This window comes from Haliaeetus leucocephalus, unplaced genomic scaffold (assembly GCF_000737465.1).
Source record: "Haliaeetus leucocephalus isolate CR32 unplaced genomic scaffold, Haliaeetus_leucocephalus-4.0 Scaffold517, whole genome shotgun sequence".
NCBI lineage: Eukaryota > Metazoa > Chordata > Aves > Accipitriformes > Accipitridae > Haliaeetus > Haliaeetus leucocephalus.
In genome coordinates, this window is record NW_010972953.1 from 2328537 (window position 1) to 2353438 (window position 24902).

At 47.8% G+C, this 24902-nt stretch overlaps 1 protein-coding gene across 1 annotated transcript in view; it reads left to right on the forward strand.

The window, feature by feature from the left end:
- Positions 1–24902, forward strand: part of CSMD2 (CUB and Sushi multiple domains 2) — a 307074-nt gene that overhangs the window by 247887 nt on the left and 34285 nt on the right. The window contains exons 38-49 of the mRNA XM_010576319.1: positions 433–551; positions 652–721; positions 3062–3178; positions 4128–4337; positions 5949–6137; positions 8822–8999; positions 10748–10893; positions 14710–14790; positions 15570–15683; positions 17493–17681; positions 18428–18574; positions 19514–19702. Coding sequence (XP_010574621.1) covers positions 433–551; positions 652–721; positions 3062–3178; positions 4128–4337; positions 5949–6137; positions 8822–8999; positions 10748–10893; positions 14710–14790; positions 15570–15683; positions 17493–17681; positions 18428–18574; positions 19514–19702 — 1749 coding nt within the window. The remainder of the gene's footprint in view (positions 1–432; positions 552–651; positions 722–3061; positions 3179–4127; positions 4338–5948; positions 6138–8821; positions 9000–10747; positions 10894–14709; positions 14791–15569; positions 15684–17492; positions 17682–18427; positions 18575–19513; positions 19703–24902) is intronic.

The window sequence follows — 24902 nt, forward strand, 5'->3', positions numbered from 1 at the left end:
TGGGGAGAGTTCGTGGCGGGTGTTTTGGTTCGTGAACTGTTGAGAACGAGTCTGTCTTTGCTTTGCAACGGACGTGCTGTCGCAGATGCAGCTCTTCCGTCAAGTCATTAGGGTTCAGCCAAAAACTTTTTTGGCCACGAATTGCAAAGTGATTTGTGATAGCTTTGTACGTGGCAAAAAAAGTGTGTTCCAGGTAAATTGAATACCTCTGGATCCTGGCCATACCCTGGAACACGGGAATACTGTGTGATCAGGGATGTCTTTGTGGAGGACGCAAAGGCCACGGGACTTTCCCACCCAGTGTCTGTGGTGGAGGTGGTTGGTAAACAGGGGAACGGGATAAAATGAAGGTGCGTGTTCCCGTTCCTTCTGGCTTCAGCGCAGACGCCATCCCCGCTCCCTGGAGCGCTCATCTCGCTCTTGCCTTTGCAGCCGTCGGTCTGTCCAGCTGCCCAGAGCCCCCCATTCCTGGGAACGGCCTGAAGATCGGTGAGCGCTATTTAGTGAACGACGTCGTCTCTTTCCAGTGTGAACCAGGCTATGCGCTTCAGGTACTGAACATTTTTCCAAAAAAAAAAAAAAGGATGACAACAAACACCTGGAATACAGGGAGATCCTCCAAACCTTGTGTCTTGTTTTCTTCTTCTCCAGGGCCACTCTCACATTTCGTGCATGCCAGGCACCGTCCGCCGCTGGAATTACCCACCGCCACTTTGCATCGGTAGGACTCTTGTTCTTTTGTACCTAGCAGATATTTATAGCGCTTTTCTAAAAAAAGGTGAGGGTCGGAGTTAGAGAAATGCAGGTTTGTTCTGGAAGTGAGATAAGAGTGTGAAAAAAATCTTCATTTCTTGCAAGAGGAAATTTCAATGAAAAAGTCCCCGTGGGCCGCCCAGGATGCTTTATTTAGAATGCTTAAAATGTGCCTATAGTATAAAAAGTAAAATAAAAAAAGCATTTCCTCAAGAAAAAAATCATTCAAAAGGGAAAACCTAGAACTTCTTTATACTGAAAGCAGGTTGCTTTTATGGGTTGAGGGGTTTTTTTCCCTCTTAAGCAAAGATCTGCAGGATGTGGTTTATTTTTATGAAAGGCTTCTTGATATCACTAAAACTGCATCTTTTACTGGAGCCCGTTTACCCTCCCAGTATCTCCAAACCACACCACTTGGTGCCTTGCTGTCCCCCCTTTGGTGTCTAACAGGTCCTACGTGACCAGCAAGAGCCAGGTCACTTGTCAAGACGGCTGTTTGTCCGTGACACCCTCCGAGGAGCAGGGCTGAGACTGCCGAGTGTTTCAGGCCTTCAGAGAAAAGCTCTGGGCAGTTAATTTCCACTGTGGAAGAGGCACAGAGGTGAAGGGAACTTGCTGGAGTTTTTTGATTATTTTCAATACTTTGCTTTTAGCAAATCTAGATGTTTAATATTCGTATTGCACGTTTTACAGCTTTGAGAGAGACATTTATGCATTTAATAGCTTTAGTTAACAGTTATTTCAGGCTCCTGCTGTTCTAGCTTACATCATTTTGCTTTAAAGTAATTATAAGAGCTAACAGTTCTTTTATCCAATGATCTGCAGGCCAGGAATAAATACAGAGACATTTACATGAGTCTAAAGGACTCGTACCCATGGGAGTTGCTCTGAAAGAAATCAGAAGCCCTTCAGCTCAATATTAGAGTTGGGGGATCCCAGCCTGAAGTAGGACCCCAATATTATCATCTAGCTGATGCCTAGCTGAGCAACTGCAAGTTTCAAGTTTTCTTCTTTTAATCAGCATCGGTCACCCAGTTCAGTAGGATTTTGCCTGGTTGGGCTGTGCCTGCTGGGCACCGTCACAGTGTAGACACCAGTGCAGTTGAATTCAGATGTCTGGGTTTGGACGGTCGTGACCAAGCGCGGCGGTACAAACGCCCATCCACCCCTCTGTTCCTATCCCTCAGCTTGCATCGCGTTTGAAAAAGGTCATCCAGCTTCAGAGAGGCATGAACACGTCTCTGCAGCTAGATCATCACGAGTGACCGTTGTCTTTTCTGGGGATGCCGCAGCACCCCTTGCTGACAGTCCTGAGGCTCGTTGTCCTGGGCTAATCGTGTACTGACGTGTCTTAAACCCTGTCCAGAGCACCGCTGGCTGCCAGCCACATGGGAGCCCAGGCTTTGGTTGTTCCCCTGCTCAGAGAACAGCTTGCTTCCCTGGCGAAGTGTGCTGATTTTCTTTTGGTCTACTTCATCCAGATGCTTGACTTCTAAATAATTTAGAAGTAGTTCTATTAAAGAGCCATTAAGAGGAAAAAGAAAGAGAAATCTTCTGGGAGGAACCTTGTTAGTAGCAAGTACATGCGTAATGAGATAGTGGACAAAGGGAATCTGTACCTTCACTGTCAGAACGAGTTAGGAGTACGCCTGGGTGTATCTGGCTGGATGGTATTACCGTAACAAGGTAGAGGTCATCCAGATAAGCATGAGAAGATGCTATCTGTGTTTAAATTTCATGTGATGCCTTTTGTAAACATATTTTGTGCTGTCATATGTGGATCGCTTCTTGGTAGGGAATTTACTTCAGTCAGTGTGCAAACACGCTGTTCTATATTTATCAGTAATTGCCCAGAGATTGACAAGTATAGCAGTCAAGGTAGATCAGTTAAACAGAAGTAGCAGTAACTGGAGTCAAAATAGGATCAGTCTGTTTCTTAACAGTAATTTTTTTAGGTGGTTAAAAATTCAAACAAGTGCTGCGTGCATGATGTGCACTGCTACAATGTCTATGGACAGAACAGAGCGTCCGTCTTGTCTCTTGCAGCTCAAGTCTGTCTCTCCCACTGCGATTGCCAAAACTGGATCTCTGGGCCCAGGCTTTTATCTCCAGAGGGCAAGAGAAAGGCACATGCATTAGTAATGTGGCCACGCAGTGCCTGGCAAACTTTGTGCTAGTTCCATAGCAGGCTTTCCTTTTTCTCTTCTTAGTTTTTACTTGCTTTGTTTCCCACGCAGCTGGCTGGCCATGTCCGTCGCCCAGAGAGACCCCTAAGTGATCTTGACCCCTAACACTGTTGATTTTACAGCCCAGTGTGGAGGAACAGCAGAAGAGATGGAAGGAGTGCTCCTGAGCCCAGGGTTCCCAGGAAATTATCCAAGCAACCTGGACTGCACATGGAGGATATTGCTGCCGGTGGGGTTTGGTGAGACAACTGGTTTTGGTTTGATGATAGGAAGATACTGTCCCTGTTGAGTCAGTGCTGGATGCATTGCTTGCCAAGATGAGTTACAGAGACTCTGTTGTTTGACCTCCTGGTCACACTTCCCATTAAAGGTGCATTTATATGGTGCTGTGAAATGATAAGCATTTTTTCAAAGGGTGATTACAGGTCACCGTGGAGTGTAACAGGTTGATAGGGATTTGTGGGCATGCCTCTGAATCCGCTGTAACATCCTCTTTGAGTGTGCTTGTCTTAACTACTCCCATTTGTAATAGCCCTAAAACATCACCACCAGTTGCATCACTCTTTATAAATGTAACAAGTGACCAAAGCTTATGTCAGATTATATCCTACCTCAGCTAGAGTTCATGCAGGCATCAGCACATTGAAAAATGCGGATCTCCCCAGCCCTTAGTAAGAGAGAAATTTGCACACCCCCAGCTCAGCTCTTCTCCAGGCCAGCCCCATCAGGGTGCCTAACTGCCAGGAGGTAGGAGTATTGCACGCCTGGAAGAAGCGCTGACTCTCGGGGTTTTGTGGATTAACTCTCCTCCTCCTGGTGTAGCTGCTGTGTGCTGCTGGGGAAACGAAACACCCGGCTCAGTGCGTCCTGCCATCCGAGCTGGCTGCGCTCAGTTTGGCAAGGGGAGATCTGTGTAGCTCTGCGCTTGCCTTCCGAATTTCTCTGCTGTCAGGCAGAGGGAGAGGCGTGCACAGAAACTCCAGCAGCATCAAAACACAGGCGTCAATAGCCTGAGCTCGTCTGAAACTAGCAGGACCCACATACCTACAGACACCCTCTACCTCCAACCGTGGTAAATGTGCTACTGCTGATTGACTGGGCTATACTGGGCAGCACTGGGTGAGTGGTGCTGATGTGCTAAGGCTTGGGCATAGCTTTAGAGGCAGACTCTTCATTCTTCCTCTCCAGGTGCTCACATCCAGTTCCTAAACTTCTCCACTGAGCCGAACCACGACTTTGTTGAAATCCGCAACGGGCCGTACGACACCAGTAATGTCATCGGGCGGTTCAGCGGCACTGAAATCCCAGGCTCCCTCCTGTCGACATCTCATGAAACAACTGTGTACTTCCACAGTGACCACTCACAGAACAAGCCAGGCTTCAAGTTGGAATACCAAGGTAAGGAGGCACAGAACGAGCAGCGATGGAACAATCCTGTCCCCGGGTGAGGGGGCGGAGAGAGGGTGGGCGTCACGGTTGTTGCTATTCTGTTGAATTAATTCCATGAGGACTTAATCCAAATGAGTGGAAAGGTGTTACATGAAGGCCATGCTTAATCCTAATAACTGGGATCTGTTCACCCGGACTTATGCCTACGGCAAATAACAAATGTTCCTAGAGTGCTTTGTGGCAGTGAAATGCCTTTGAATTAATTCCAGCCAGATTCACTTAGATCTTGGCTCTGTCGACTGGCATGTGCAAAGAGAAGAGTCCTCAGCAGCCATGAGTTTGCTCTGGAATTTTGCAGCTGCTTTTCAGTCTCAGCTGAAGTCTAAACGCATCCTTAGCTGCAGCGTAGCCTTGTGCTGAGGCAGGCTGGTGGAGGGAACCAGGTAAACAAGTAAATAGCCAAATAATATAACAACGGGGCTGGCATGGATACCTGGAGTGAAAGGAAGGAGAGAAATAAATTATTAAAGTCAAAAGATGCCCTCAGTGCAGTTTTTGAAGATGATGAGGGAATGGAGATGCCCTCTTTCTTACCCAGCTTGAGTCCTCAGTTTTGAAGACGATGTCCTCTGAGCAGCCGCTGCCTCGGTCTCTGAAGCCAGCAGAGCGAGACCCTGGCAGTGCTCCTTCTCTTACTGGATTTGCTGCTTCTTTGAAGGTGCTGGATTGGGGCTACCCACCTGAGTCTTTGCCCTCTTGAAAGAAAACATGAACTTTTAGCCCTGCTTGATCCACAGCTCTACCTCGATGAGTGTTTCTGCAAAATGGTTTGGTCTTCTCTGTCCCGCCTGTCCTTAGCGTGTGGGAATATGAAGGGACAAAGGATGCTAAGCGTAGATCGTGTACTTCCTACTGAATACAATTAGGATGGGCTTTGCTTGCCAAGTGGTCCAGCTACTGCCTCGGAGAGAGATCTGAGGAGTGGGAAAGATAGAGCATGTGTCTCCAGCCATGTGATATAGCCAAGGACTGACAAAGGGCTGACTCGCCAGAAACAGCAATAAAAGCCGCTACTCATACTTAATTGAAAACATTAATTTTGTCTTGGCTGTCCTGTTCATGCACCATATAATTCATGCGCTATTGCACAATTTAGGAAGGAGTGTGCTCTGTGAGGCACTCTGGGTAATCTCATGGAAATTGCTATGCAAATTAGCTCTAGCAAGGCTGACCAATAATTTATAATGCCAGGTGGAACATGTTAACCAATTGACTTGCATTCGTCATCAGGGTTGTCCGTGTTTTGTTGAAAAACAAGGCAGATTTCCCAATTAGAAGTGAAGTGCGGGGTGACTCTGTGAATACAGGCTCTGAGGCTTCGGCAGAGCAGGACAGACCCCAGTGCTCGTGTCTGAGGCTACTGCAAAGCAGCAGCAGGGTTTTCCCTCAGCCTCCATGCAGATGTGTGCATGGTTCATTAAAGTTTATCTCCTTCAGTGAAGTCATTGTATGAGGAGGAAGTAGCCAAGCAGCACAGAGAGCGTACTGTTCCTGCTTTTGTGAGAAAATACGAAGTATGAAATATTCCTCCTTATTTTTTTATTTTTTTTTTCATTTCAGCCTACGAGCTACAGGAATGCCCTGACCCTGAACCTTTTGCGAATGGCGTTGTAAGAGGAGCCGGTTACAACGTCGGCCAGTCCATCTCTTTTGAGTGTCTGCCTGGCTACCAGCTGATCGGCCACCCAGTCCTGACCTGTCAGCACGGCACCAACAGAAACTGGGACCACCCGTTGCCCAGGTGTGAAGGTACGGCTTTGGGATCACCCTGAGAGCAGCCGGACAGGCATTTCTGGGGAAAGAAAAAGCTTCGGCGCTCTGTTCTGGCCTCCTTTTGAATCGTTGTTTTGTAATTGAGCTGAAAGTTTCTCCGGAAACAAAAGCATGGCTGGAGGCGGGCTGGGAACGTGCACTTGGAATAAAGCCTCAGCCCCTGAGGTGTTGAAGCGTGTTCTCAGTGAGCTGATGTTCAACATATTTCAGCCTAGGCAAAGCGAACGTTTTGAACAATTCAACACCAAGGTGCGTCTTTTCAGGTGGTGCATTTGAATCTCTGGGTGAGGACTGTCTCTAGCTGTCAGTCTCGCTGCTGAGTGCCAGCGGGAGCTGTGCTTTCAGACTGGAGCAGTCCAGGGTGATTGTAATAATCATTCTCGTCTGCTTTACTTCTTCAGTGATGTTCAAGCTTCCATTGATTCAGCATTGGTAAATAAAAACAGTTCCTGGTAAAAGACCCTTGCAGCTCTGGGGGCTCATAGTGTGGGAATATTGTGTCCCTGTCTAGTCTCCTTAATGTGATCCATGGTGGCATCTCCAAAATGATCCAGATGGGAGCTCTTCAGTAACCTTCCACAGTCTTCTTTCTGAAAACCACGATTGTTAGGAGGACCCTGCAGGCTGAAGGAGTGGTTCTATGTTCTAGGCATCGAAGCTCAAATGTCCAAGTTCTCTTTTCAAACCCCAGTAGGGCTGTTTCAGCCTTTTATCCTTTGGGCCAATGGACTGAGTGGTTTTTGTGTGGTTTACTTTAGAAGGTTTTCATACAAACCCTTAAGAAGTTCAAGACTGCTTATTGAAGATTTCCCACTGCACTTCCCAAGGGCACTGACCTTTATCCCAGCCTCTTTACAGCACTTGGTCTGCAAGAACTGTGCACTGGGGAAAGAGAGGGAGAGGTGATATTTTTCCTCTTTTAAGTCCTTGAACCCCAGAGAACACAAAGCATAAAGAACCGAATCCTCAGCTGCTCTTTCACTGACCCCAGCAATGCAGCAGAGAGATGCGTTAGCCAAAAAACTGTCCCATGCTCAGCTGGGTGCTGCTGGTAAGGTGGGGGCTGGTGGTAGCAGGATTATGCCCTTATCTGCTGGCTACAACCATCCAATTCTTCTTCTTTATTGTGTTTTTTAAGTAGCTTGCTTTTTTCTGCAGCACTTCTGGTAGCAGAGAAGGGTGAGGGGTTAGGTACGTTTTGGACCATTTGCTGCTTTTCTCTGTGTGCACATCTGGTGGGCTGCTAGTGCTGGTAAAGTTGATGTGGAACTTATCTTTTCTAGCTGCTTCCTTAAATGGTCCATTTTTTGCGTAGCAGCAAGCAATGAGGACTCACTGCCTTAGGTGAGGCCACCTCACCTTTCCCACACGGGTCACAGCTGAAAGCCCTTTTAATTAAAAGAGAAGCTGTAATTCTGAAATAAATGCACAGAGGCCGAGATTTCCAGCACCGTTCTAGGGAGGTTTTTTCCCCATGATCAGCAGGCTGCCTGCTGCTTTGCAGGGCAGAAAGGAACTTGGCCTCCAAGGTTTCTGGAGTGTTTGTTTCAGAAAATGAGTGTATGGAGTTATATAACTACACATGCTTTTCTCAGCTTGACAGACCACGTGAGAAAGCAGAGCAGAACCAGAATATACGGAGCCTGGCTCTAACCTCACATCTGGGACATCAGGTCAGGGCCAGGGTGGCAGAAGTCTGCGGAGCTACTCCTGTGCAAAAAGGAGCATGATCTGCTATATAATAGTATAGTGCTGAGCCTGAATTAGTAAGTCGTGTGGGGAGGCAGAATGTGTTAGCCTAAGCCACGGATTGGGTTAATACAGCTACGTGGCTTCTAGAAGAGAGCTGGCTCGGGCAGGTGACACTGTCTGCACTTACCCCTTGAGTTGTTGCAGGTTGCCAGTAACACACTGCAGCCGTTATCATCATTTCAGTTGAACTTCCATGCCAGGGAGGTCCAGAAGCCGATGCTCGTACGTGGGACTTTCAGACCTAGGGACCTGCTGTGGCCCTCGGCAGGATGTCATCTTTCTCTCCCTCTTTCTCGCTGCCTGTTTCTAATTGCCTCTCCTTAGTTTGCAAGTTCATTTGGACCTGGAAGATACCTAGTGCAATAGAACTGTCATCTTGATTAATGAATTGGATGCTGCTGTCATACAAATCATCATTTCCCCCCTGCCCAGATGCACTCTGTGAAAAGCCAGCTGCTCGGTGGTTCTGGTCCAGGCCATGCTGTATGAACAAGTGGATAGATTTGCCCACTGGTGTGATCTTGTCAGGAGCTGTATTTTTCCATGCATGGGTGCAGACAGCTGGTGGAGCCCAAAGACTCTTACTAGGGCATAAGATAGAGTTTATTTGCACACCTGGCTATCACATCTGTACAAAACGCCCTGACAGTCTCCTTTCAGCTCTGAAGCACTTAATAAATTTATTGTAACGGAATTAAGTTGAAAATGTTAGATGTAGTTGTGACAGATGGGAATTATTCGAGGCAAGCTAGGCAAAGGTTTTGGGGCTGGATCCTCCAGAATTGCTATCTTTTTATCAAAAAAAAAAAAGGAAAGAAAAGAAAAATGGGAAATACAGGATCTTTAAGAGTTATTGTTTTGGGGGATAGTTCTTCATTAGGTTTGTGTTTCTGTTTGATTACCTGCAGTGCCTTGTGGAGGGAATGTCACCACCCAAAACGGTACAGTTTACTCTCCTGGCTTCCCCAACCAGTACCCCAATTCCCAGGACTGCACTTGGCTTCTCACAGTCCCAGTGGGATACGGAATCCATCTCAACTTCACTCTGCTGCAAACGGAGCCCTACAGCGATTTCATCACTGTTTGGTGGGTACAGCAAAGGTGTGGGGACTGGCTGGAGTTGCTACTAAGGCTCCATTTCAGAAAGATGCTCTTGCTGATAAATAGAGCACCCATTGCCAGAGTGCGTGGGTAGTGCTGTGTCTGAGAACGGGAGAAAGTATCCTCTGGGGACACTAGGATGAGGATTTGGAATTTTTTAAACTCCGGGTGCTTGATGGGGCCTTTGGATTAAGGACCATGTGCTGCAAGGGGCTAGCAAAATGGACAAAGCGGCTCTCTCTGAACACAGTTAATGTTACATTCCTGAAAAACGTAGGGAAGGACTGCAAGGTCAGTGAAGGGGATGATCACTGGATGACTAGGCTGCTCGTGCCGGGTGATGGAAATGTCATCCTTTGGGTCTGAGGGGAGTCTGTACAGGAATCCTTAGCTTTCGCGGTGCTTTTGCCTCAGTGTTGTGCAGCTCACAAGAGTAGTCCCACCCTTGGCTGTATAGCAGCACCTGTCAGACCTTGTAGGTCTTTCATACCATTAATTTCTGCGATCATCAGCAGTTAAAAATGAAGGCCATCAGACCCCTGCACTGCCTGGGGTCAGCAGTGACCGTCCCACTGGTTTGCCACAATTACCGTGAGTGGGGGCTGAGCTGCCGGGGGGATGCCGAGCGGCATCCCGGCTGTGGCGGGAGGGCGTTCGGTGGCAGAGCCTCCCTCGTCCCGCTGGATGCTTTCATCAGCCTGGCCCTTCATCTCCGAAATGCTCTGCTGAATGGAATAAGGAAACATCTCTTGGGGAGCTTAAGGGACTTTACAGAGGACACTTTATGAATGGTAAATGGGGTCTTTATCTCAAGCTGAATTTAGTTGAAATGAATCTTGCTCTGACTCGCATAATAGGAATTGCCTTTTGCTTCTGATTTCCCTGGGAGACATTTTTATGGGGCTCATTTTTTCCCTTTTGCACTTTACCTATGGCTACCTGTCTGTGGATAGAGGCTGAATGAAGAGAAAGCCATTGGTGAATCGCTTGCATTTACCAGTGTCCTCTTTTGGGTTTTCTTTTGCAATCAGAGATACGCAGCCCTGCAATCCAAGCTGATCTCCCAGCCTCCAAAGGCGATGCTGGGATGGCGTTAGGCACCAGAACTGGCTGTGACCCCCAGCTGCCTTTTAAACAGCAGCAACTGTGACCTGTGACCTGTGATGTAAAATGGGTGCAACTCTGCTGTGGTTAATAAAGTGGCACTGATTTCTTTACCCAGGAGCCTTACAGGCTGGGATCTTCCTTTCCTGTTTGGAGAAGGGAAGAGAAATGGCATGTTACCAACCTCAGTCAGCCAAGGGAGCACACATAGCTGCGCCGGCTAAAGAGGTCGTGGCCAAATTCTTGAGCTTGTAGCACTCAATATCTGACTTTCAAAATATCTGAGTGTCTGCTGGGTAAACAGGGAGTGAAACTCCTTTGGAAAACTGGCCCTAATTCTTCAAGTTCTGAGGTTAAAAATGAAGTTGATGTTTGTAATTGTCTACTGGGTGAGCACTGCACTGCCAGAAGAGATTATCCTTGTTATAATGGAGTGGGGAGGGAGACTGGGGGTCCAGGTCAGCTGCCCAGGGAGCTGCTGAGAATGTAATATAAATGTAGAAAAGGGAGGACAAGGAAGGAGGAACATGGACGAGTTCCAGTGCACACAGCGAAGGAGGTTGGTTGTTGCCTAGGATTAAAGACATGTAATAATGCTCTTTTCTTGTGTTTCTGATATGTGATTTTAGGGATGGTCCACAGCAAACAGCCCCACAGCTTGGTGTGTTCACTGGCAACTCTGCTAAGAAATCAGCCCAAAGCTCTTCCAATCAGGTCCTGATGAAATTCCACAGTGATGCAGCCAACGGAGGGATTTTTGCCATTTATTTCTATGGTCTGTATTGCTTACCGAGCAACACATGCTTTATACCTGCCTATGGGATGCGGAGGGGCGTGGATCGGTTGCGGCTTGTTGTGGGGACGACTAGTTCTGGGGAAGAGAAGATGTGAAAAAATACACTTTTACCTGAAGTCTTCCACAAAGGGTCTAGTTTCACGGGGTTGAGATTGAAGGTCTCTTACACAGTCGAGTGCTGGCAAGTGGTCACACAGTCTGTGCAGATGTGGAAATCCATCTGTAACGTCGTGATAATTCAAGCACAGGTCAAGTGCCTGCAAACTAACAGCCGTGCCAACCCTACGCCTTTCTCAAAGCGATGCCTGTAAATACCATCCTCTCCATGACAGATCCCATTATGGATAGCTCCACTTTGTTTACCTGAAACTCTCCTTCCCTGCAGTGTGGGCTGGATGCAGTGCTGTTTTTCCAATGCTATGCTAAACCAATTGGGTCATCTTGGTGGCCTGTTTTAAATGGCAACTGTGTTCCAGCTGAGAGGTGACTTCATTTCTCTGGGGAGGAGAAGGATTCCCGTAAATCCCTGAATTACTTGGGGATTCTTTGGTGTGAGTGCAGCTAATGCTAGAGGGGTGTTGGTTATTACATTGAAATGAGAGCATTTGCTTTCCATCACTAAACAAGAGCCCAACTTTAAATCGGATTAGCTAACAAGTTCCTACGGCAGTACTGGGATTTTGGAAAGTGCAAATGGAGACCTCCTCTTGCTTCGGTAATTTGCTGGCAACAACGTCAACAAAGTCTTGCATGAATTACATGATGAATCTGTGCAGAATGTCTTAGCTTATGTTCAGTTCCGAAAGGCAAGTATTATACGGATAGGCTGAATTTAAAGAATGTTTGCTAGGCTTCGCAGGGAATTGGTTTACTGCTGCAAAACACTGTAAGATTTATATTACCAGACAATGGTGCGTATATAACAGTTATGCAAAAAATTATGGTTTAGGCAGTTTGGCTCAGAAATGAGCAGTATGTAAACACTGCTGCAGTTCAGTGAATGCTTCCTTTTGTAATATGAATTAGATACTATCATTGCTATGGTTAGAGCCCATCAGCATATGTTGCCGTTCTCTAATCTTGGTAGCACTTTATACTGATGTTTCTTTAGCTTATGGTTTATGTGGGGTATAAAGCCACTCGCAGGCACCAGAGGTCTGGAGTTGGTGCTGGTAGGAATCGGTGTAGTCTAGCAGTCGTTTATAACCTCTTAGCCAGCTGGGCACTCTGGCAACTGCTTGGCCTTTTTAAAAGTGTCATTTACTGGCTCAGTGCTCCCTTTATACGTGGAACTTTAGTATAAAGCCTAACTCCGAAGATTTAAGTGATTGAGGTGGTTGCTTCCACGGTGAGATTCCTCCCTCTTTCCCAAGTTCTCGTTCTGCATGTGGTGCCTTGCACACTGAGAAGGGTGTGGGGAAAGGGGGGAAATTTTCACACCAGGCTCAGGCAGTACAGTCAGTTAAATCTCGGTCATCATCCTTTAGGGTGTAGCTGCAGGAAATGCAATTTCCTCAGGATCTACAGCAATGTATATTTTCATTTCTGTGTCTGCATGCTGGCAGATCTAGGACATAGGAGACATCCTCTTTCAGCTTTAAATTGTCTTTTCCCATGCAATGATCAGCACCCTGTCAGAACCATTGCCCTTTTAAATGCCTGCAAAGAAATGTTTCCTTAGGGTGGAGGGAGGGAAACAAAAGGATGATTCACAGAGCTTAAAGATTCAATAGCATCCCTTGAAAAATGATGATGTTGCACCTATTATTAAATGGGTTAGTTCAGGTGCCAGCACGAACTGATGTGTGAGTGTGATGGGAAAGGGTTTTATGGCACAGTAATTCAAGGGGGTCCCAGTGTGGTTTCAAGGACGGGACTTTGTTTTGTCCTGGTGAGAACAAATGGATATGCTGTTGAAAGGAGCTCTACCAGTGCTGTATCACCCATATGCTGAAGCCATCTTAATCACACTTCTGTATTGAAATATGGCCCATTAAGGAGAGATTAATGCTGAAAATGCTGGGTTATCTTTCCACTTCAATAGGTGCTGTCGAGCACTTTTTAAATAGCATTTAATTTAAATTTTTGTTACGGTTTCCTTTCTTTCTTCCCCCACTGTCAAGCATCTGTTGAAAAGATTGCAAATAACTGTATTCCCTCCTGAGATGGCTCTTTGCTGTGTAGCAGAAGGTTTCTTCCCCGCTGCCTCCCGTCTCCCACTCCTCTCCCATCCCACAGGCAGGCTCTCCCGGCTCCTTTGCTCATCCCTTCTCTGTGCTGCTGTGGTGGATTGCAAGGAAGGGGCTGACTGTTTGAATTACAGAGCTGGCACTTTCCTTTGACCCCACCCTGGTTGAGTTTAGCTCACCGTAGCAGCATGTGTTTGTTTTTTCTTCCCCCCTTGCGCACATGGGATACGTAAGCCTGTCCCTCGTGTTAACCAGAAGCCCCTGTGTTCCCTCCAGTCCGTTCCCCAGACCTCCAAACGTCATGTCTTTCCGTGCATCCGTGGGGGGAAAGTATTATCCTACCCCTGGTTGGGGGGTAAGGAAATTGGGGCAAGACGATGGGGCATCTGCTTCTGTACATGTGTATTTAAGCATCATGATAAGCCTCATTAAAGTTGCTGCCAGGACTGCCAGCCTTGCCGTGGCGTGAAGAGTTCGACATCGTGGAGTTAGTAAGAATTAATATTCAGTGGCAGCTTGAACTCGAGTATCTTAAATTAAAGGGCTGATATAAATTTCAGAGGAAGTTATGCTTGTCCAGGGTCAGGTGCAGGGGGAGCAAAGATGCAGAGAAGTGCTGAGCAAATAGCAGAAAATGTCTTTCATTAATATTCATTTAGTTCCCAGTACCATATTTTCAATTTAACCGTGCTCACAGCTCTTGTGTGTTTATTTTCATAAGCAGCACAGTGCTCGAGCCTTATGCACCCACATGCTTGTAAGCAGTGCATTTGTTTTGCTCAGTGTTAGCTCATCTTTAATTTTTGGTGGAAAATTTGCTACTTGCAATGTATTCGGTTAGGTGCGTGAGCCTGAAGGAATTGTTTCTGCTCATCAACTGGATTTCTTCTTCCCCTTTAGCCACATGGTACCCCTGAAAAAATGCCTAATTGGGCAAAGAGTACAAGGCCTGCCCTGTTTTGCCTTCCATGAGGCACAGACATCAACTTTGCATAGGTTACTTTGTGAACTGCAAGCTACTTGCAGGAATTGCAGTTGAAAACACTAGTGCTCCTGGAATTATTTGCAGAAGAAATTAATGAATAATTCCAAGTTAAAAATAAATCACTGAGTTTTGCGATCTCTGTTCAAGGACAGGCGGTAAGGATGAAATTCTCTGAGTAATTATTGTAATCGACTTGGTGCTGGAGCAGGCTGAGGCTCTCCCTCTTCAGTGATTGACCTAATTCCACTGAGGTCACCGAGATCTTCTCTCTTAGTATCGCAAAAGGTGCTGGTAACGTTGCCTCATGTCCGCATCCATCAGTCATCCTTCAGTCTTCATCCAAAAGGACTAACGCTGTCCAGGCACGTACATCTCCACAGACTGACAAAAATCTGTTTCCTATTAGGTGTAAGAAACTGGAGGAAGCTGCTTTGGGGCAGAAATACCTGGAGCCGTCTCTGTAGGGTTTGGAAGGGGAAAGGGCTGGTTGCACTTGTGCCAATTCCTTCTACTTGTGGAGAGGGAGGATTCGCTCTGATGTCTGTTGTGCTTAGCACCAAGACGGCCGTGGCTGCCTTCACCCCCAGCTTAACATCTGCTACTCTTTCTCTCCTCTTTCAGCCTACCAGCTCTTCAGATGTCAGCCCCCGACCATCGTTCCCAACGCAGAAATCATCACCGAGAACGAAGAATTTAATATAGGTAGCCTCTCCCGGTCCTCTTAGCCCTCCTTCCCCCCTCACCAGCTGCTGGGAATGCCCATAGGAAGACACACGCGTGTTGTCAGCCCATACCTGGGGTTTCGGGAAACCTCTTCACGTGTGTAATTGTGTGTGGTGTGGGGAGCTCCGCATGACCTTGCTCAACACCCAACTCCACATGACCTTGCTCAACACGGCATCAAACTGATCTGATTGTCCTGAGGTTTTTCCTCTCTGTTAGTACAGAAGAAGTGGTTTGTCTTTTGTGAAAGCCCTGAGCTTGTTTGGAAACATTCAGAAATCTTTGCCACAATAATAGTTTTCAGGTGTTTCAAACAAAGCATTGTGTGAAAGCTTAGAGGCTGTTATTCTTTTTTTTCGAGAACCTTTCACCCATATCGACAGTGCTTCTTGTATATTTTTTTGCTGCTGTTCACGGTTACATCCACATTTGTAAGTGTGTCTACAACCAGTGGAGTAGCCGTGATTTTTTTTAAAGCAGCTTTTCTCACTGTCTGCTCTCTTTGAGGGAAATCTCCACCTGAAATAGCTTGCACAAATCATAATAGTCTCAGCGGCATGACAGCAGTTTATCCCAACTGAGACTCCAGCATGCCTTTCTGTGCCTTTTATTTCTTGCGTGGTCATGCCAGAGCTCGATGGCAGAGGTACGGTTGGAGAGGTCTCTGCACCCCATGGTACCCTGTTCCCAGGCCACGGTTCAGCCTTAATGGATTGATCCTCCTCTTGAGTCAAGATGTTTATTGTTTCTGTCCGTAGGTGACATAGTGAGGTACAGATGTCTTCCTGGCTTTACCCTGATTGGAAATGAAATCCTGACCTGCAAACTAGGCACTCATCTTCAGTTTGAAGGACCTCCACCCACGTGTGAAGGTAAAGCCGGGGGTGCCCAGCATGGCAGCCAAAGCTTCCCTGCCCCAAACCTGCTGCAAAACGTGGGAGCTTGCTAAGGCAGGGAGCAAGCTGGATGGCAGCTGGGGGAGGTTTCCTTGCACATACTGCATCTTTGGGGTTAATTCTCAGATCACCAGGGTCCCAGTAGTGCAAAACCACCCATCAGGACCTTGTGAGGCAGGTAGCAAGACACCTCTGTGCAGGGAAAGGCAGTTCTTCTGACCCACCTCACAGCCTGTCCCGGGGCCGTGCACCTTGGCCAGGCTCAAGCAACGATTGGCAAATAACGGTGGGAGATTTGCTGGGTGATTTACTGCAACCACCCTCTGATAAATGACAGGGAAAGTTCCTCCATCCCTCGCTGGCTCCAGGGTTTTTCTGGGGTGTCCACGCTGTCTGGGGGCGTTTGCCTCACATCGGGTGCCCCTGAATTTATACCCTAAGTCCCCGGTTCAGGAAGGCACTTTAAGCTTGTACTTTTCTGAACAGGGACCAAGCGGAGGTCTGACACACCGTGTGTCTGACTGCATTTGCGAAGTCATTAAAACAGTCACCCAAATGTCCTTACCCTGAGGCGGGGGGAGGAATTCTGCGCTGACAGTTTGCCAGTGATACATGAACAGCCAAAGGAAGAGCAGGCTGCAGAGAAGTGAGCTCCTCCGGCGAGGCAATCCTGCGAGGAACAGCTTCTCTATTAGTGCCACAGAATGTATTACATGGGAGAAAAATGAAAGCCCCGAGCACGCTGCGTTGTACACCTTGCTGCTGCTCAGGAGGGATCCCAAAGATGTTTCTGTGCTACCATGTTACCTTATTTATCCTCTGGATTCCTGCTGTTACTTTTGTTCGCTCCAGCCGTGATTATTTCATCTCCTTCATTCCCTCCTATCTGAACATTTTTACCATATAATGGGATATTTTTCTATAGCTTTATTCTCCCTCAAATAGCATGAACTGAAGGAGGGAAAGGGAGGTCATTCAATTATTTACTGATGGTTGTTAGCCTGGGGGTAAAGGGACTGCTTAAATTACATCTGGCCACCAATTTATAGAGGTCAAAAAATCACTGATGGGATTAAGGATTTGGAAAGAATACACTGTTCTTTCTGGATAGTTCTGGCTGTTTTCTATTAAGACAAGTACAGCATTTGCACTGGGCTTTAGTGACAATTATGGATAAATAAAGATCCTTTCCTTTTTATGCTTTTTGCTCACTTTGTGTGTTTGCCTCCTCTTCTGGGCTGTTTTTGCTGGCCTTTTTATTTAGCATTTTCAGCTGGATTTAATATTTCCAGAAGCTGAATGCGGTGTAGTGATTAGAGAAAGGAATTGGAGTTCTTATGTCCTAGTCAACAACTCTGTGGGTGACCTGGGATAAGCCTGTAGTTCCACACCTTGTTCTAACCCAGGTAATAAAGTTTCCAGGCATTCCCGGAGAGTGTTTTGTAACTTGAGAATAGTTGCTTGGTTGCAGTGCCATTCATTTTGAAAGAGATCTGAAATGATGCAAAGGTAGTTGAAATTGTTTGCTTGCGTTGTTGCTTTTTGCCCCTTCCTTTAAATGTGGCAGGTGCTCGTATTTGTGGAAATGCAACATGCTTCATTCGGAGCCTTCATCAGGGTCTGGGAATTCTCTGTGAGCCCCCAGGGTCAAGGTGTGCAGTGGACGTACACGGGTGGGAGTCATGCTCTATCTTGACCTAGCTTGTCAAGGCCATAATATCATGTGTTTCCTTCCTTCTGCAAAATAAAAAAAATCATTTTCTGTTGTCTTCACGTTCCCTGCAGTGCACTGTCCGATGAACGAGGTTATGACAGCCTCCACCGGCGTCATCCTCAGCCAGAGCTTCCTGGGAAGTTACCCTCACTTCCAGACTTGTTCTTGGGTGGTGAAGGTAGAACCTGGGTATAACATCTCCCTCACCATAGAGTACTTCCTGAGCGAGAAGCAATATGACGAGTTTGAAATCTTTGACGGTAAGAGATTCACCGGTTTGACTTGCGTAGCAGCTGAGGGGAAAGGAGAGAAATGACAGAGTTTTGTTTGCTCTGGGAACAGAGATTAACAACGCTCTGGGGAGAGTTTTCCACCACTCTGTCTATAACCTTCTGCTGGACTTAAAGTTCCTCCTAAGACTCATTGATTCTCTGGATGAGAAAATATCAATGATTTGATTTTTTGGACAGATCTAAAGTATTTTTGAACGGGGCAGGATTTAGCAAGCTCCTGGGAGAAACTGTAGCAGAGGCTTCTGGGAAGGGATGAGCTGAGAAGGTGGGAATTCTCATCCCTGAAGCCCGTGCAGACCAGATTTTCTAGGCCTAGGAGTTTTCATGAACGGAGGGGGGAATCTGTCAATATTCACAGTGAAGCAGCTTTGTAACCAAACACGGAATACAAGTGCTGCGCTGGTGGTCCTGTGGTTGCCCGTCGGGACTATAGCTGAAGGCATGCTGCCTGAAGCAAAATCCTGGTCTTACTGTGATGAACTGGGCTTTATTTGCTGTTGGTTTCCCAGGGGCCGGGTGTCTGCACTGGGACTCGTGTTCACAAAAAATGCCTGAGCGTGAGCTGCCATTCCTGGACTCGGAGTGAAAGCTCCCGTGTTACGGTTCCACAACACGCCCGTTCCTTCGGCAGAAACACACTCGGGCATGTAAGGCTGACGAGGGACTGTTTGCACGTCAGCCCTGACTTGTCCTCGTTCCCTCCTTCCTTACAGGTCCCTCTGGCCAGAGTCCGCTGCTCCTGTCGCTGAGTGGGAACTACTCTGCCCCTCTGACCGTCACCAGCAGCGGGAACAAAGTCTATCTCCGCTGGTCCTCTGATCATGCCTACAACAGAAAAGGCTTCAAAATCCGCTACTCGGGTAAGCACGCGGCGGAGACTGGATGCCTCTGCCAAGAACGCAGCCACATCTTCAGCCAAGGATCTCCACGGAATTGATGCGGAGGGGCATAGGCCATCTGTGTTGGCAGAAGGTGCCAAGGCGTGGGAAGGTGCCCAGAGCCGGGCTCGTTCCGAGCCGGTGAGGCTGGAGAAGGCAGGTTTCTTTCCAGGAGAAACCTTGAAGCTTTGGCTGGTTTCTTGACCACTCATAAGAATCAGAACCGGACTATGTAACTATAGATGGTTTGGCTCTGGATGAATGAAACCCATCTCGTGCAATTTGCAGTGAAGATTGCTGCGTTACTAAATTACTGTGTCCTCGCAATGAGGCCATTTTGGGACGTTTGAGGATAAACGTCACAAAACATAAGAACTTGTGTTAGGAGCTGCTTGGTGCGTGAGGCACAACTTACACGTGACTGATCGTGTTGCAGCGTTTGCAGTGAACTGTTTAAAACACATTGTGCTCCTGCTCAGGTGTTCTGCCACTGCTTTTGCAGGAGCAAGACCGGGGGGTCTCGGTTGCTCATTCGGCACAAAATCACTGCTGGATACTGAATGTTTGCTGAGAATTCCTTAAAGTGAATTACTGTGTTTTGGAACTTAGCAAATCTTAATTAATGGAAACGGGGTTGAGAACTTGCCAGTATGTCATAAATAAATAATGACTTTACTCAGTAAATGAATTAAGTAATATTTAATTATCAGAAATTAGTCTTTATTTCTAGAGCCGAGTGAAACTTGGATAGTAGCCCTGCACTCTTTCCCCCTTTGACTTTGTATTATCCATCACAGGTTCTGGTTCTTGTACAGCCTTAGGTTATGGTAAGCACGGTGTAATTCCTGAGAAAAGGAAGGGAATTTGTCTTGATACTGCCCATGCAGTGACTGATTTATTTTCTTCTGCCCTTCTCTCCAGCTCCTTACTGTAGCCTCCCGCAACCGCCAGCCCACGGGCTGATTCTCAGCCAGACGGGTCTGCACCCTGGCAGCACGGTGCGCTTTGGCTGCGACACAGGCTACCGTCTCGTTGGCCACAGCACCACCACCTGCTCCCAGCACCCTCAGGGCTACTTCCACTGGAACGAAGCGATCCCTCTGTGCCAAGGTGAGAGGACGCAAACGGATCGTTACGAGGATCCGGGAGTCGTAGGGAGGACTGGGGAAAACGTGGTAAAAATAAAAGCCTGTTGTAATTCCCCCAATTCTGTATTGAGAACAGGTTTGGAGCCGCAGGTGGGCGGTGAGGTGCGTTCCTCTTATATCCAAGTGCTTGGGCACAGATGAACAAGGAGGGAAGGGAGTAACCGTTCGGGAGCAGAGGGTGGTTGTCTGGCCTGGGGTAGGAGAGAAAAAGTGCATCTGTGCAAAGGCTTCTGTTGTAGAAGTGTTTGAACTCTCAGTAAAGACACAGCCAAGTCTCGGTCAAGGATGGGAGAAGCTATTGCATGGAAGAATCTGGAAAAGCTGGTGGGAGCACGGGTCCTGCTGGGTTTTCGTGACTGGAATTTCCTTTGGTATTTCTGGAAGTGCCCTCTTAGGTCTGCGTGTGCCGACAGTGCATGAGAAATTTCTTGGGATTCAGACGGTGCCCGGTTTGTGTCGGCTTCATATAAGATTTAGGCATGTAGTTGTTCTTTCCACATTTCCTCCTAATTAACTGTAATCTTTATGACATATCATACATAGCACAGGGCTCCTTCCCAGCGTGGGAGTGGAGGGGAGGACAGGGCAGTGCACCCCAGGGGGCTTTGCTGCTGTGCTATTTTGTCTCCCTCGCTATATTCACTTTCTGATTGCACCTTTTTCTCAATCCGCCAATCATCCCTGTTCCTTTGTGTTGATAAAATGCCCATCTTTATTCTGATGAAGCCTTTCACTGTCTTTGAACATTCATCCATGTTCCAAGGGGACCGAGCACTGGGGATTAATATTGCATTGACTTCCCTGGAAACTAGCCAGAGAACAGGGACAGCATAGGCAAAATCTCATTGCAGTGTCTGCATTGTTGTCCAGTCCAAGCCATAAGGAAAAGCAGGATTATTTAGTGTGTGAGGTACCAGAGAGCCTTGAAAAAATCCTTTCTGTGCTCCTGAATCACTCAGTCTCTTTGGAAATTGCACAGGGGTGCAAGCAGTCCTGCCTCTAACGGGTGGCTTAGTGCTGTGGGTGCTTATATCCATTTGGAGCCCTCTCAAGGCTGTATTTATTTAAAGGCGAGTGGAAAGCAGTAAACCAAGACCCTGCTGCCCAGGCCCGTTGGCAAGGGGGAGCTGGGAAACTGGGAACAAGCTCAGGTAGTGATTTAGCCTCTGCGATAATGCGGACGGGGGCAAACGCTGAGTGCTGGAACGAGCAGATGAACCGCGCAGCAAGACCGGCAGGCGCGAGGGGCTGTCATGGCAACTGTGCCTCCCAAATCCTTAGCCCAGCGTAAGGAATTTCTCTGATTTACTGCGTCTTTTTTAAGGAAAATCATGTAACCAAGAATAGGTACAAATGCTGCTAAGCCTTTACTGCCCCGGCGTGCTGGAATGCCACCTGAGCCTCGCGTTCAGTTCCAAAATCTGTATTTACTTCCGAGAGGTGTCATGGTGTGTGGGGAATGGATTTTAAACACGGAGGCGGGGAAGAGATAGAGAGGGCATGTGTGGGGAGGTTGGGAGAGGATGTACTTGGATTATCACCCAACAGCAATGATTCAAAGCAGAAACCAGTCCCCGAGCACCACCAGTTCCCAGGCCACCAGGGAGGGAGTCAGAGCCAGAGCATCTGTGGCTGGAAATGCAGGGGAACCCCTGCGGTGTTGCCGAGCACCCCAGGTCTGCGCCGTGGGATAGAGGGGTGCGGGAAGAGGATTTCCCGTGGGAGCTGCGTGAGAAGCGCCAAACACACCTTGCGCCGTTCTGGTTCAGCCGAACGTGTGACGTGGCAGGAGCTCGATGGGCACAACCCGTGGCGCTGTTCCATAGCAGTCGCCAACAGAGAAAGAATTTGGGGGCCAATTCATAGCGTTTTAGGTAGGCTTCTACTCCGATTTCCCCTTTGGAGGAGTGTGTGTGTCCCCACTGACCACACAGAGAGCAGCTTGGTCAGGATCTTGGTTCTGGACATCCCTCTGGAAGAGCCTGTCCCTCTCCAGCGAGGAGGAGAGCTTGGTGGTCACATTAGATCCTGAGGTTGAAATAGCCCCTTTGGGAAAGTCACCTCCTCTCTCTGTTGCCCCATGTTTCCATCAGGAATCTTATTCCTGGCCCGTGGTTATCAAGTGCCTGGAGATGGATGCAGGAGATGAGCGGGCGGCAGCGAGCTGGAGCTGTAGGAGAATTCGTGGCGGAGCAGCTCCCCCCCCTGGCATCGAGCAGCCGATAGCCAGGGCTGGCTCCACCGCTCTTGCCCACTTCAAGTACATAAAATCCAACATCCTTTTCTTTTTTTCCCCTCGCGTTGCTCTCAAAGCCAACTGGCAACCTTTTGTTTTGGGCTGTACTCAATTTCTCATCCTTTCTGGTGGCCAGGACTGCATGGCAGAGGTTTGGGAACTCAATCCGTAACACTGCATGAATTGCTCACACAGTCAGCTGTGTCGGAGGGGAACTGGGGTGCCCGTAAACACATGGTCTAGTTAACAAATGACATTTCCCATAGCTCCCTTCTGCCAGCGCATAATCCTCTTCCCTTTCCCGATCCCCTCTGAATAATCTTTACTACGTGCTCTGTCCTAGCTGACATTTATGGAAGCAGCAGAGAATATTCTGCAGGGAACAATCTTGCGTTGGCACAATGGGGGAGAACACAAGATGATCTAATATGCCTTTTCTGTCTCTGCTGCCTATTTTTAAGCTGCTTTGTTTTTGGAATCCCAGCTGCAGATTTGCTTTCATAGCCTCTGTCCCTTTTCCTAGCACATCATCTTCCTGCAGACAGAGTTTCTGTACCTCTGAACCCCCATAAGTGCTCCTTCTCCTTTTTCCTTGGACTGCGCTCTCCATCGGTCTCTCCAAGCCAAACGCTGGTTTGATTTCCCCTGGAACAACTACTCTCTTTCGTCATCTCTGATTCTGGTGGATTGCAGTGCCCACAATTTGAGCCTCAGAAATGCTCTTAGGAGCAGATGGCAAGTTTATTGCCACCCCGAAAAATCAAGCTTCTCTACTTCGTGCAGGGCTCTGTAAACAAAAACTTAGTAATACCACTTTCTGCTCAAGGATGCCAGATTTGCAGAGAAGGAACGATCCTGCCATCGGGTGCTGGGCACCAGAGCCTGCTCGGTGCAGCAGAGGTCACAGCCCCAGTTGGCTCTCCCTGTCTGATTCTTCTTCACGTTGTAGCCTGACTGTCTGCTTGTGAAGAGGGTTACGTTTTTTTATTATTTTGGGGGGCTTAATGAACTTTTTAGTTACCTGCGTCTGGCCCAGAAGCACTGCATTATTGCTACCTTTGTATCAGGGCAAGGCTTATGCAATGGAAGGACTGAATGATCAAACAGACCACTTTAGGGGCAGAAGGAGGGAGCTTGCTGGGAGGCAGGACTAGGCAGCGCTAAGTCATCTTTCCCTTGTGCAGAGAAACGAAGGCAAATGGCAGCTCAGCCTCACTGACCTGGAGCACGGCTGGCTCCGGTCTTTCTGCCCTCCTGGTATCCCTCCCTGTCAGTCTCTGCCTCAATTTCCTGGTGGCCAATAGAGGTGACGAGTTTTGGCGAAGCATCAGGCTGCAGAAGAGAATTGCGTAGAGAAAGGAGAAGGCTTTGCTGGGGGCAGCGGCATGGGAAGGGGGTCAGCTTTCTCACCAGCCTCTGTGGTTGGATGCAACATCAGAAAGTAATAATAAAGAGAACTGCTGGGTAGAAGTGAAAGGTTAGGACTTTCCAGGTCCCCTCTTCTTTTGCCTCAGAATGAAATTGGTATTCAGCGTGCCTGCTTGTCTAGACGCCCAGCCTTGTAGAGAGATTCGCCAAGCTCCTTAGCTCGATGAAGTGACATACGTGTGATTATCATTTCAACCAGGGATATGCCTGATCGTGCTAATACGAGCCTGCTGAATTACTCACACCTATTAGCAACACCAGCATCTGCAAGGTGCTGTGTAATTGTGCTCCAGGCTGGGGCTCTGGCCGACTCATGTAGCAGGAGTGGGATAAAAGCATCTTGGACCTTGAGTGGTAGAAAGTTCCAGTGGTTGTGCTGATGCTGTACGCAATAAGTTTGGTCTTTCCTTTTCAGCGCTCGCTGGGGTCCATGTCACGAGAGGGTGACTTTTCTAAGGTTGCTGATTTTCTAGCCCTCGTTTATGTGCAGAGGGAATAACAGGAAGGTGAATGTGTGTTGAAGTATCAGCATGTGGCTCAGGAGACATAGGCTCAACCTCCAGTTCATGCATTAGCTGAGTGGGAGCAGCTCCGGCTACTCCAGGAAGGAATGGATTTCCTTTAGAGCGTGTTTAAAATGCAGACAATTGTTTGGGTGAGGTGTTGGCCTCCAAATCGGTGCTTGCTAGCAGGCTGTGCTCATCTCGGTGCCCCGCAGAGGCTGTTGGCAGCCCTGTTGGCTGGTGGTCTCGCAACGGCAGCTTTACAGGTCCCAGGCTGCTCTTCCCCCTCGTCATCCCGAGCGAGATGGGCTTCCCCCAGAGCCAAGACTCAGAGAGGGATGGGAACCTGCGTGGTGGTTTTGGAGGCAGGTCTAGGTTTGCTTTCCCTGCTCTTCTGAATGCTGATAGAGAAAAAAAAACCCCCAGATTTAAGTGACAGACTCCCAATGCTGGTTTTCCCAGTGGTAGGGGAGAGGGTAAGAGGGCTTGTCATGTCTTGTGAAACTCTTGCAGCATAAATGAACGTGATTCTGGTCAGTTTGTATTTGGCTGTTGCTCATCTTTCTGTGACCTGCCTGTCCCCTTTCTGCCCTGTTTGGCCACTCTCCTGGCTGCAGAACTGAGGATCTCAGCAGGAGTGGTGCAGAGCATCTTCTCCGAAGTGCTGCCATCTTGAGCAGCCGTTTGGCATTGTGCCTGTTTATCATTTTTTTTTCCCTGAATTTCCCCTTTACCTTTTCAGCCGTAATGCTAAATTTAGCCTTCCTTCTGCCACAACATAATTATACAATTTGCTGCCTTATGTAATCCAGAAGTGCTGTTGGAAAGGGGTTTCAGGTTGTTGCTGCTGTGGGATGTAAATACAAAACGTTATTGCTATCTAATCCTTTATCTCTGTGTGAGAACTTGTGAATAATGTGTAGATGCATTTTGTATTGCAGATATTATAGAAAGTACGAGCCAGAGTCTCTTCCAGTAGAAACTGGTGTTCACCA